This window comes from Physeter macrocephalus, chromosome 4 (genome assembly GCF_002837175.3).
Source record: "Physeter macrocephalus isolate SW-GA chromosome 4, ASM283717v5, whole genome shotgun sequence".
Classification (NCBI taxonomy): Eukaryota; Metazoa; Chordata; class Mammalia; order Artiodactyla; family Physeteridae; genus Physeter; species Physeter macrocephalus.
Genome location: NC_041217.1, coordinates 34,633,421 through 34,646,684, shown reverse-complemented (window position 1 = coordinate 34,646,684; position 13,264 = coordinate 34,633,421). Strand labels below are relative to the sequence as shown.

The window sequence follows — 13,264 nt, the reverse complement described above, 5'->3', positions numbered from 1 at the left end:
AATCTCATTTACCAAATTTTACCCTGGAGCACCTTTATAAGACAGACTCAGAATCCAGAGGACAAGGAGGTCAAGCAGAATGATGGCCCTGTTTTTGCACAACCTTTAAGAATCAAGATCTGTAAAAATTTTGTCAACATAACAAGAATAGCAAATCAAGTTACTTTTTATCTCATTCCAGAAGTTCTGGGCTTTAATAAAAGATAGTGGCATTTTCATCCATCCCGATGCCATTAAGCAGAGATATGGGCCACCTTGAAAAGAGGCTCACGGTGGTCGGGCTGCGGGGACTCCCACTGAGGTTGACAGGAGGGGACAGCCCAGACTCTCCAGGGGTATCTGACAGCTTCCCCAAATGGGCCATTCATGAAAGTGTTCACTGGAATTTGCTTGTGTGAACCGTGGACTAGAATTTTTTAAAGTCTCTTTCAGAGTCAGGCTCTCCGACAGCTGAAAACAAAGCTGGAATTGAATTCTGCAAAGTTTTTCAAGAGGAGCAGAAAGTATATTTTTCAACTGGCGAGAAAACAGTTGTGCACTCAAACATCAGCAAGGGCTCTGAAACACGCCCCCCCATTCAATCCTACCCATCCACCACCACCACAACCTACCCTCTGGTACCAATGATAGGAGGGAGCTAGCAGGGCAGATATCCCAAACCCTGCTTGGCAGGGCTCAAAAAATTAAAAGAAAGATTCCTGGACTTCAGGGCATTTCCCCAGGCCCAGGCTAGCCCCTCACTCTAGCCCTGATTCTCTTTTCAAGAATGTGGCTCTTAAAAGAGTTGGCTCTCAGGTGGCTGAGTGAAGGGCACAGGAAGGTGAGTGGGTGTTGGATTGGGAAATGGACAGGCAGTGTGAAACCTTCCGTCACACCTCTACCAGGATAGGTAGACTCTGCCTATTCTGAAGGAAGGAAATAAGTTCTTTCCCAAGCTCCACCCCCATGTTGTCCTTTCTGGACTCTAGACACTTTACAACAGGACTCATGCTGAGCCAGATGAAAGAACATCATTCATTCACATATTAATTCTAAACATAACTACTATGTAAATACCATCACAGTGCTAAATCCTGGGGATACTAAAATGAAAAAAGGCACAGACTCTGGCCTCAAGGAGCTTGTACTCTAGTAGGGAAGACTGATAAGTAAATAAAAAAGTATGATATAGTAAGCTAAATTCTGTAACAGGTGAGTAGAGGACGCTATGGCCAAGACTGTCCAGAGAGGGCATATCTAATCCAGGCTGGGCAGTCAGAGAGGGCTTCCCACAGGAGGTGACACTACAGCAAACTTTTAAAAGATGAGTAGGAGCTACTGGAAGTCAGGAAGGAAAAGATAGACATTCCACACAGAAGGAACAGCACCTATGAAGGCAGAAAAATCATAAAACAGGGTAATATGTCAGTGAAGAGTAAGAACTTCTTAATAGCTAGATGAATGGGGCATGGCCCGTAGAGGGGAGGAGGATGCAGGCAGCGGCTTGAAGTAATGTTAAAGAGGTTGTCAAGGGCCAGGCCGAGAAGAACTTAGGTGGTAACAACCTAGATGGCAAGTTAAGAAATTTGAACTTCAACCTGAAACCCGAAGGGACTCCAATGAAGGAGTTTAAATATAGTAGGGGAATTTTAGGACAAAATGGCTGTGTGGATAGTGGACTATAAAGAGGGCGGAGGGGGGTTAACAGATAGAAGACCAGTCAGAATCCCAGGCAAGACACCATGAGGGCCTGGACCAGTGCTATGGCCTGAGCCAGGTGACGAGGGGAGACTTGAGAACAGCTGCAGAGGCAGAATCAATGGCTGTAGAGGGAGAGAAGAGGCAAGCCAGGTGGCCTCTGGGTCCCTGGTTTGGGTGACTGGAGTGACAGCCATGAAATGAGATTAAAAACACAGAAGAAAGTCAGTCAAACTAAAAAAGACAAGTATATGATATCACTTATATGTGGAATCTAAAAAAATAATACGAATGAACTTATTTACAAAACAGAAACAGACTCACAAACATGGAAAACAAACTTATGGTTACCAAAGGGGAAAGGAGGAGAGGAATAAATTAGGAGTATGGGATTAACAGATACATACTACTATATATAAAATAGATAAACAACAAGGACCTACTGCATAGCACAGGGAACTATATTCAATATCTTATAATTACCTATAATGGAAAAGAATATATATATAGATATATATATCTGAATCACTATGCTGTATACCTGAAACTAACACAATATTATAAATCAACTATACTTTAATAAAAATTTTAAGAAAACACAGAAGAGAAGCAAATGGGTTTGGTGGAATATACATGTACAATTTGGACCAACAATGTCCCTCATAGCAGAGCCATCAGGAAAAACATTCCTGGAAAAATCAGTTTCCTATTGTCCAAAGGGTCAACTGGGTGAGAATAAGCCAATGAGAATCCAGCTCAAGATGATCTTGCTTAAGGGAAGCCACATGGTCATTTTCCACAAGGAAAATAAGGCAGCTGCCTTCAGGGAAGCCTTTCCCTGGTACCACCCTACCCTAGCAGAATTGCCTGCTCCAACCTGTGTACCCCCATTTGCCTTAGGCAGACTTCGATTAGATCACTGATTAGGCTTTATTTTTCTTATTTGCTCACCTGTCTGCCTATCTTCCAAACAGACTGTAACGAGCAGGGGCTCTTGGACATTTCCTTAAGGTCAGCATCTAGCATAAGGCTAAACACCCCAAAGACACCCAGTAAGTGCGTATGCTGAATAAATGTGCATGAAGAACAAATTGTTCTCTCATTGTCCTACTTCTACCTGGGTTTCCAGTAGACATAAAGCCCCAAAATATAAGTAGCCCATTTTACAAACTCTGTTAAGTTTTAGGAGGTATTTCTGCACCCACCCTTCCAATTATATCCCATTTGGGAGTTTAACAGTGAACTGAGCTCAAATGAAGAAACCCCTAGCTCAGGGTTCTTCCAGCTCTGTCATAAACGTCACCACAAGGCAGGCAGAGGCAGGGCTGGGGGTGCCATGGGAAGATCAAAAGCATCACATGATCAGGAAAAATGAGAGGGGGCGAGCAGGAGGGGAAGAGGAAGCATGAAAGGGAAAAAAGGACAGAAGGACAGGAATGCAGTTTGCAATCTAGCAAGCAGCAAAAAAGGATTTACTGGGTCCTTTCTCCATTCTCAGTAAGGACAACCACTATCTCCCTTGCTTGAGCCCACATTGGCTACTGGTTTCACCTGGGGTGAGTCCCCCACTCGGCTGCTTTAGCCCACACATCCCTGTATCCTCCCTAGGCCAAAAGAGATGGTTCTGGGATGAGCTGGAATTCCAGTTCTTCCCAGGGTAAGTCCAGAGATACTAGGAAAGACAGACCTACAGGCCCCTCCCTGGGAAACCATGCTGAGCCACTTGGAACAGAAGTTGCATAGGACTCCTTAAAGTATCCTCGCCCTGGTGAGGAGGCGATGAGGCCAGGCTTGTCCTAATCTGAAGAGTCAGATTCTCTCAGAGGAGCTGGTGCCATAACCCAACATCTAGCAGAGAACAATGGACGCAGGAGACTACCAGGTCAATGTGGACAATGACTAGGTGTCCTCAAGCCCCAGATCTTTGCCCTATTGATGTACAAATAACCAAAAACCTAGGAAGGCTTTTTCAAGCAGAAGTCACTAAATCATCACCTTTCAGTCATCCTAAGGGCCGAGAGAGAAAATGTTAATATTGGTGGTGGAGAGGGGGCCTGTGGCTTGTATCCATTACACTCTTTCTTCCCCAAGAACACCTCACATATATCCCGCATGAAGATGCCTGGAGAAGGGTTGGCAGTTACAACAGCTTGCCGGAGCCTTCAGCCCTGAATATTCTAAAACTTTGGCCTTTAAAGATCTCCTCTGGAGTTTTACATTCCGTTTATTGTCCACTCTTGGCTCAATTTTAACTCTGAATTTACAAGTAAATACTAAATTTACTTTAGTGGATCTTTGAAAATGAATTTGCTCCTTGAATGTGAGATGATTCAGTGAGGTAAGAGAGAAAAGAAGAGGGGTGACTCATCCTTGGGTGAACAATGTAAAGAGAAAACTCTGAGCCCTACACTCTAATTCTTCTCTACCCACTTGCCCAAGGCTCCTGGCTTAGAAGGGCGGATGAGACAGAGAAAAACACTCCTGCAACCTACTCCCAATTATCCAAAGTACCAGAAAAGCAAGAGATAAGGAAGAAATGAAACGCCTGGAGCCTCACTGAGTCTCATTTCAACCAAGAATTCCCACCTACTCTCTCATTCAGCCTTTACACACACACACACACACACACACACACACACACACACACACACACACACACCAGAGCTGTTACCAAACAGCAAACCTAGCTTGCCTTCATCCCTTGCTCCATGCCACCTGTGGGCACTTTTTATCATAGAGAAAGGGAAGTAGCCAAAAGATGAACAGGAAAGAGGAGATGAGGAAGTCAGGGGTCTGGATAATTCATGAAAAGGGTCATGAGAACTGATACACTAAATAAAAGAGGGGGTTCAGGGAGCATCCCCAGGGCCCATCAAATGTGCTCGGAGCTCAGGGCCAAAGGGGAGTTACTTTGTGTCAGATGCTAAAATAGTCTATCGCCAATGATCCCATGTGTTCTCCCCTTTGCGTGTCGTTTGTGGGAAAATGTTAAGGCACCAACTGGCTTCCTGAGTCACCATTAGCATGCACTCACCCGACTCCCAAGCCCCAAACTTAGGCACAACATGATGAGAGAAAACACAGTCATTTTAAAGACAATCTGAGCACAGTTGACTTTAAAAAGTCTAATCTAATGGTGGGAAAACATCTTGTATTGCTATGCCAAAAAGCAATTACCTAGGGATTTTCTGGGGTTTTCCATTATCCACCCTTCCATTCCATCTCAAAAGTGAATTCGACACAAGCCTAGGTCAGCAAGACTCTTAAGGCTCTTTATGCTAATTGAGGCACTGTACTGAAAGCCCGGCTGGACCTGCTGGAATCTCACAATGTGAGAACAACTTCCGAGAAGAAATGTCAAGCCAGGAGAATAATCCAGCCACATGGCAGTGTATTTTCCATCTAGATTGGACCCTTACAGCCAGAACTGCAGTTTATAGACTTACAAGGATAAAGACCTGGAGAATTATCATGCTCTTCCATCAACAACAGACTAATATAAAATTTGACCTTGTCCTAAACAGACCACCAAATAGAAGTGGGTCAGGGGCACAGTGACATGACAGGTGGGAGGGTCTAAACATATCTGCCACAGCATTTGGAGTGAACAGGCTTATAAAGTCATGTCATGGAAGAAATATTCAGCACGATCCACTATCAGCATTCCTATATTGAGGGCTAAAGAGTATGTACATGTATGTGTGTGTGTGTGCATGTGTGTTTTAATTTTTAGAAATCAAGTCATGTATTACTCCAATTTATTTCACTGACAAAGAATTAATATCTGGTTCCCTTGGGTAACAGGGAATAGGGTGTGTGTGTGCACGCACACGCACACCCACCAACACCCTTATCAGCAAGGGAAATACATCAGTGAGGCAGGAAAAATGAAGTAGAGCATTTTATTCCTGGAAAATAAACCTCAGTGAGTCCCACCGCATCAATCTGATTTATCTCTTCTTTCAGGTTTCATGAGAATGCCAGGCAGACACTTAGGTGGCATGCAGGGAGCATGCTCAGTTAACTCTGCCTTTCCTACTAAACAATCCCTCACGTCACCTGAAAATGTCCCAGTGGTGATGATAAGAAAACATTCTGACTCAACTACATCCCCTAGTTCACCTTTTTCAGAGAAAACTTGCAAAAATAATTGTGAAAATATCAGATTACCTTTAAAATGCTATTTATGAGTTTACTCAGTTAAAAAAGTAAATGGCCTTTCTAGATGGTAGCAAGATGACACTCACCATGAGTGAGCCTATCGCTGTGTAAGAGCTACTGCACTGAGAAATCTTCAGGTCAGAAACTAGAAATCAGGGAATCACAAATCTGCAGGAGAAAAGGAGACTGCCGGGGGGTGAGACAAGTTAAGAGACTTTATTTACATCTGCTCTGGTCTTGAACCCCAAAGGCAGGCTGTGATTGACTTACTGAGCTATAGATAGCTTAAAAAAAAAAAAAAATAGGATGCACTGGTATACACAGCATTGTGCTCTTAACTCTATAAATATTAGCATCCAAATGTGGTAGGATTTTAAATATCCTCAGAGGACACAGCCCCCAAGGGAGCAGCCACAGAATGTTTTTTATTTCTTGTCATTTAACAATCACAATTTTGTCACGTCAAGGATAACATGCCCCAGTTTGACTCTCCCATGAACTCCACTTTTATCTCTCTGCTGCGTCTCAGAAAACTGCAAGGAGTAGCGTTCTCTGGTAGAGCCGGAAAATCAGCCGCAGAGCCGGGAAACACTGCGACGTGAAAGAGCTCCTGGCCTCTTAGTTATCTTCAGGGGGATGGAAAAGACTGCTGTGATACCTCCTAATCCCAAACCTCTGGGAATGACATCTTCTGTACTTCCTGATGAGCTGGACCTCTTCGGGAGTACAGTTGTTCTAGAAATCCTGAGCCATCTCCTCTCCTAGGTCCCCAGTGTTATTTAAACAATACATGCATGTGATATGGCTGAGGTGAGTGCTAAAATCTGTGGTCCCAGAACTGATTAAATGACCCATACGGGAATGTTATTGGCCTCATTAATGCCATGTTTCCAATGAATTAACCAATCACAGACTTAACCAACCACAGAGGCAGAGATGTACTAAAATCTACTTTAACACTCTTAAAATGTTAGAACTCAGTCAAATCTAAAGAAGTGTATATAGAAATAAGATGAATGTGACCATGAACTGCCACATGTGGGTGACTGACATCTGTCATGTGAAAACAAAACAAACAATACCAGAGGTGCCCAGTTACCTTCCTCTGTCTACTTGGAAAGGGTTAATCTACAAAGGTATGAAATTGATTCAAATGCCTTCCTAACCAAAGCTTTTTTTTCTCACTTTCTTTTCCCTCAATACATTCCAGAACGATACAATGCTTTACCCAACACAAATTAAAGTTTAAATCTTGATCCTTTTGCAGAGATTGCCTTGTCAACCTCAAATTCTCTGTAACGAGAGTCACACTATAGGCAAAAAAATTAAAAAGGCATAAAATTATTTGTACAAATCAGAATTACAAACCTTTACATGAATCATCCTCAATCGGCTGTTTGAAAGCTGTTATGTCACTGAACGTGCAAAGAAATAAAACCACTTTATCCTGTTCATTTCGAATTGGAGCAATTTTCACAAAGAACCACACAGGTGTCCCTGAAAGAAATACCAAAAGGTTGGTCAGTAATTTGTATTCTAATTTGAGGGGCTATGGAAGTAAAGACTTGGGAATGAATAGGTACAAATATTAGTTCGTTTTTAGAATCGTTTCATTCCTTCAGGGACTGGGTTTTACACCATTAATTTTTCCTCTTGCTGGAATAAAAGCTTTCATAGTAACTACTCAGTGGGGAGTTTTCTCCTGTTCAAATAATTTTGTAAGTGCAGATTTCTTAACCCTTGTAAAATGATTAGAAAATGGGTTGAAAATCCCTCCTGATCTAAGGTACAGAGACCTAAAGACTTACTTTAGACCATGTAGTGAAGTAAAGAGTAGGGGCCAGTTTGGGTGTTGCCAGCCAGGGCCGGCTGACCATGAAACTCAAATTTCCATTGCTAAAAGCTCCCAGTACCAAAATTCAGCTTGGGAATCCATCAATTTGGCTCAATGGACCATGGGCTAGAAACTATGTTTCTAAATCTCTCTCCCCAGAATAAAAATCCCGAAGGTCCTATACAATGGCAAATAAGGACACACTGAGGAAGGAAAAGAATCACCACAATGATTCTCCTGGCAAAGGCTCCCCACTCCCTTAAGGGAGTTTCCAGGTGGGTTTCAGCGGTGATTACTTAGTACTTTAGGAAGCTCAATGAATGTTTCAACTTCCAATCCTTGCTCCTGAGCTAAACTGGGAGATAAATGAGCGCTTCCAAAGCACTGCCCTAAACCACAGAAGGAGAAGGTGGGCAGGGCTCATCTGACTGACTTCTCAGAGAGATCACCCACTCAGGTATCTAGGGAAAAATATCTGCGCAAAGTCAGTCTCTGGCTTCCAAAAACAAAAAAAAGAAGGAAAAGAAACAGATGTTTTCTATCTATTGAGGACATCACAGCAAGATCTATCAATCTCTTCTGTGATACAAAATTAAATGGGGGCACAAAGCAATGGTATGTTCACCCCAACTTGTTCTTGTATCCCCATTCCTAAAACAGCATCTGGCATATAAGAACTTAATAACTATTTGTTGAATTTTGCATAACTGGGATAATGCTTTACATACTATTTTATAACCATTTTCAAATTAAAATACAGTAAATATTTCCCCATGTTGCTAAGTATTAGAGAAGCTTCCTATGTACCTGGTGCTGTGCTCAGCATTTTACATATTTTATTTTAGCAGATAGCAAGCAAACAACTCACTGTATATTGGAGATGGAAACAGATCACCAAAAGGTCACTTGGGTCTCTCTGCCTGCAATCACATCAAACTCTATACTATACAACAAGGACAGAGAGATATCTCTGATTAACATTAGGATTAACCAATTTTACTTAACAATTACAAGATTATATATCTGACTATACGACTTATTCATATGTAAGTATGAATAACCCCACAATGTACAGTCAAACAGACAGCAAACAGATCAGATAGGAATACATTCTCCTTAAATCTTGATTACCTATATATTCATCCAGTTAATTTTAAACCTCTATCCACTTCCCCTTCCCTTTTTAGCTGCTGGTTTCTGGGTACTCTTAGAAGACAAATACATTATAGTGTCACCCTAAGAAAAATGTGTTTTGAAAGGAAAATCCACCTTACAAAAATCAGGGGAATTCCCTGGTGGTCCAGTGGTTAGGACTCTGCACTTTCACTGCCAAGGCCCTGGGTTTGATCCCTGGTCGGGGAACTAAGATCCCACAAGCTGACTGGCATGGCCAAAAAAAAAAAAAAAAAAAAATCGCACATAGTGTTCCAAAATCAAAAAGAATATGCTCTCTGAGTTATCCACTGTTTTTGGAAGGTCTGTGTCACTATTCCTCCCAGTATCCCCCTCAGAACCTGCAGTGGGTTTTAAACCACTTTCAATTAAGCAACAGAAAACTCAAAAGAAAGCATCACACCAATTGAGCCCACGTACCCACAGCTCTCAGTTGTATCCTAGCTGGTAAGACAAAAAGAGGAAAAAAAAATCTTTTCTTTTTGCTCTAAAGAAAACTGAGCAATATTCTCTCAGCTGGGTAAACAAGAAAGCACTCCAAATTTACCAAACAAGTAATAAATCAGAAGAGAGGTCCCTCACTCATGTTGTCTAACACCAGAAGCCTCGTCTTGCTGCAATCCCCAGAACCATCCCCTTCACAGCTGCCGCCTATGGGCCATCCCCTGTGCTGTATCAGCTGGGCCTGATATCTATGAACTTGTTCCACTTGGGACTGTGCCACCTAATCTTTATGACTACTAGGACTGATGACACTAACCCACATCTCCCAGATCACAAGAGCTATTGTATTTGTCATATTGGGAGGCCTTTTTCATTTTACCATAGTTCAAGCTCCCCATGAACTTTCCTCCATTTCAACAGGTCAATCTGTTTAAAGCTATGTGCCTTTCTCCACCACACTGTGCCCATTGTTTCCTTCCAGAAATGTTCCCTGACTAAATGCATCCTGCTCTGATCATTCCGTTTCAATATCTAAATATGTTTCTTTGTGCCAAAAATTTTAGAGTCAGTATGTATTACTTTAAGAGTTCCTCGCCAGCTGATCACTTGGGCTGTTGAGGGTAGGAACCTCTTTTCTCCTACTGGTGTTTCCTCGTGGAGGGATATCTTTCAGTGTAAAACTCCAGGCCTTGTCCCTGGGTTGGCAATTTGGGGGACAAGAATTGGACATGTGTAGCCTGGCCACTTCTCCTCCTCTGCTTAGAGATTAGTGTGCATTCCGCTCTACTTCCCCATTCTATAAATGTTAAGGGAGAAGTCAAAGAGCAGGGGGCATGGCTGGTAGGAGAAGCCTGTGGTTCTCCGGTGTTACCTGGGTTGGGTGGGTAAGTCTGATTCTAGGATTCACTTTTAGAAACTCACCTGCCCACAGATATAAACTACATTTTCTAGGATCTGCTTTACTAGTCATAAAGGTGGTATATTTTAACCTCCATTTGCCTGATTCCTGTATCTCTCCCAATTGTTTCTGACCACAGGCAGGAAAAGAAAGTGCTATATATTAGGCCCCCTCAAAGCTTAACAGTTGAAGGCTATTTCTGTAAATAATTCATAATGCACTCCAAGGGCAGGAGAACTGATCTACTTCCTCTGTCTGATGGTCCTGCACCCCTATTCCAATGGCATCCAATGCAGTGCTACCCATGGGGCGTCACATAGGCCATTACAATGCTCAACCCCAGGAGGCACAGGCCTAACTCAACAAGCTCTAGGAATGCTTGCTGAGTTTCAAAGAAATAAATCCTACTTCCAGTGTCTTCACAGTTACTCAGACCTGCCTCTCTCCCAAATTGTCACACCCAAACAATCTAGGAATGAAGAATGGGTTTAAATTTTCATTTCTGAAATTCTTCCAAAAAAGACTATGAGTCCCTCTTAGATAGTACAGACTAGTCATTTCAACCTTTCGCTTTTTAAGAGCAAAGCGTTTTTAACTAATGAAACATTACTCAAAGTCTCAGTACACGAAACAGTTCCTTCAAGCTAACACGAACCATTCAGAGCCCAGAGCCCCACCCACCCAGTTTCCCTTACACCCCTCTGGATGCACCCAGGGATATTCAGGAACCCTTTGGCTCCATTCAAATGAAGACCTGCCTGGGGGCAGACGCCCGAGCAGTTGGCCTCCAGGGACCTCTCCTACAGCCCAGATTCTGCAGCAGCATCCATTCCATCAGGATAAAAGAGAGACAATGAATGCACAAATATTCACACACACATACACAAAACCAGGAAGAGGTTAAAATTCTGGGAGAAACCAAGAAAAGCAAGTACTTAATGCCCTGTTTCTGCAAAAAAGAACAAAGGGTCAAAGATAAATTTTCTATTAAAGGCAGATCGATACACAAATCCAGGAGAAACACATCCTACTGATGGCAAAGGCTGCAGCTCTTTCCTGGATGAGCATGCCCAGTAGAAGGGGAGTTCCAGGTCGGTCTCCTCCTTCTGGTCACTCTGTGATGGTCATCCCTTATGTAGCTCCCTTGGGTTATGCAGTAATGAACCTGACAACCTAACCTGGCTATAGGGTTTCTCAACCACAACAGTCAGATAACAAAACAGCAAGGCTCAGGTGTATGAGAGAATTTTTGGCCTCCTACCCTGGACCTCCTCCCAGGTACTGTCTAGAGCCAGGCATCCAGGCCACATTTGATAGCAACAGAATTGACCAAGCCACTGTGATTGGCTCTTGAGAAGGGTTGCATGTGATGGGCCATTCCGATGGGTCCAGAAACTAGACTAGAGAATGGCAGTCAGCCCCAGGAAACAGACCAAAAGGATTTGAGTCAACTTTATTGAGACAAATGACAAGTGTAGAGAGGATGAGAGAGCATGAGGGGGGAAGCAGTGACCACTGGCCATTAGAACATCTGATTCAGAATCCCAAGCCCTGCGTTTGAGCCCTATCTCTTCATTTATTTTATGTCTTGGCCACGCCACTTTAACTTCTCTCAGAATCAGTTTCCTTATTTGTAAAATGGGAATAATAGACCTACTTTAGACTAAGTTAAAATGTATGATGATACACAGATATTTAAAACTATTACTTTCCTTTCTTCCTTCCTTTTAAATTCTTTACCTATAAGGTTAAAATGTTCAATCTCACCTCACAGGGGTGTTCGTATGACTTTAAAAGAGAATGTATCTTAAGGTGTTTAATGAAACTCCAAAGCTGCCTCCACCTGTTCATAAGGAAAAGGGCCAGTCTCAACCATAACAAGGGAAAAGCTAGAAAATTCAATGCTTAAGCCTCCATGTAATTTAAATTTGATTGAAGGGCAAAAAATAAAACCTCAATAAATGGAGAGAGTTACACTGTTTGTAGATTAAAAGAATCAATTCTGTAAGATGTCAAACCTCCCTTTTTAATATATAAATTTAATGCAATTTCAATCAGAATCTCAATTGTTCCTTTTTTCATTTGTTTTTCTCAGAGCTTGATGAATTGACATTCAATTCAAATAGAAAAGTAAAGGTAGAAGAACAGCCAAGATATTTTTGAAGAGAAAACGTATGACAGGGACTACCTACTATAGTAACTAGGAGCCATTGGCAATGACCCTAAAACAAGCAATAATGAAGACAATAATATCATTTACTGAGTGCTTCCAGCAGGGCCAAACCCTGAGCCATCATGGTTTACCTTTCACAACAACTCTGTGAAGTGGAATTGCTACTGTGACATTATCCCCAATTTAAATATGGACAACCCAAGTGGGAAAGCATTTTAACCAAACTCACGTAGCTAATAAGTTACACAAGGAAAAAGAGGAGAGACACAAACCCATGAAATGTGTGAGAACTTAGCATATTTAAAAAGAGCATTTCAAATTGGAAAAAAAGAGCTGGATGATAATAAATAGTACTATAAAAGTAACAGAAGGAAAAATGGAAGAATATTTTTATTATTTAGGTAAGGAGAAGAGCTTCCTAAGTATTTTATAAAGGTCAGAACCATAAAGGAAAAGACTGACAAACATTTTTCACTTCTATATGGTATTTAAAAAGTCTTTAATTAAAGAGAAAAAATTTTAAAAGGCAAAATTGTTTTCAGTATGTGTGTGATTTAGGATCAATATCCCTCACATATAAGCAGCTTCTAGTACTGAATAAGTCAAAGACAATCTATTGGTAAAATAGGCAAAAGACGACTGTTTCCTATTAGACTTGTCTTCACAACAGATTGTCACCTCTTCAAAGGCAGAGTCGGTTTCTTATATGTGGATCTCTTTGGCTCAAACCCACAGGCCTGCAGTAGGTAATCAATAAGGACTTAGCCGGCAGCTTCTCTTGCTCTAAGCTGCCTTTCCCTGGGCTTCTCTGCTGGAGAAGCTGATCCACAGCCCCCAAACCAGGGCCCCCAGCCACACCATGAATTGTGGAGTCAGTCAAATGCTGGGGGGTGTTATCCAGAGG

General features: G+C 42.1%; 1 protein-coding gene across 1 annotated transcript in view; it reads right to left on the bottom strand.

Moving 5' to 3' along the window:
• Nucleotides 1-13,264, bottom strand: part of KCNH1 (potassium voltage-gated channel subfamily H member 1) — a 436,627-nt gene that overhangs the window by 383,294 nt on the left and 40,069 nt on the right. Inside the window, exon 4 of the mRNA XM_024133828.2 lies at nt 7,207-7,335. Within this exon, the coding sequence (XP_023989596.1) occupies nt 7,207-7,335 (129 nt within the window). The remainder of the gene's footprint in view (nt 1-7,206; nt 7,336-13,264) is intronic.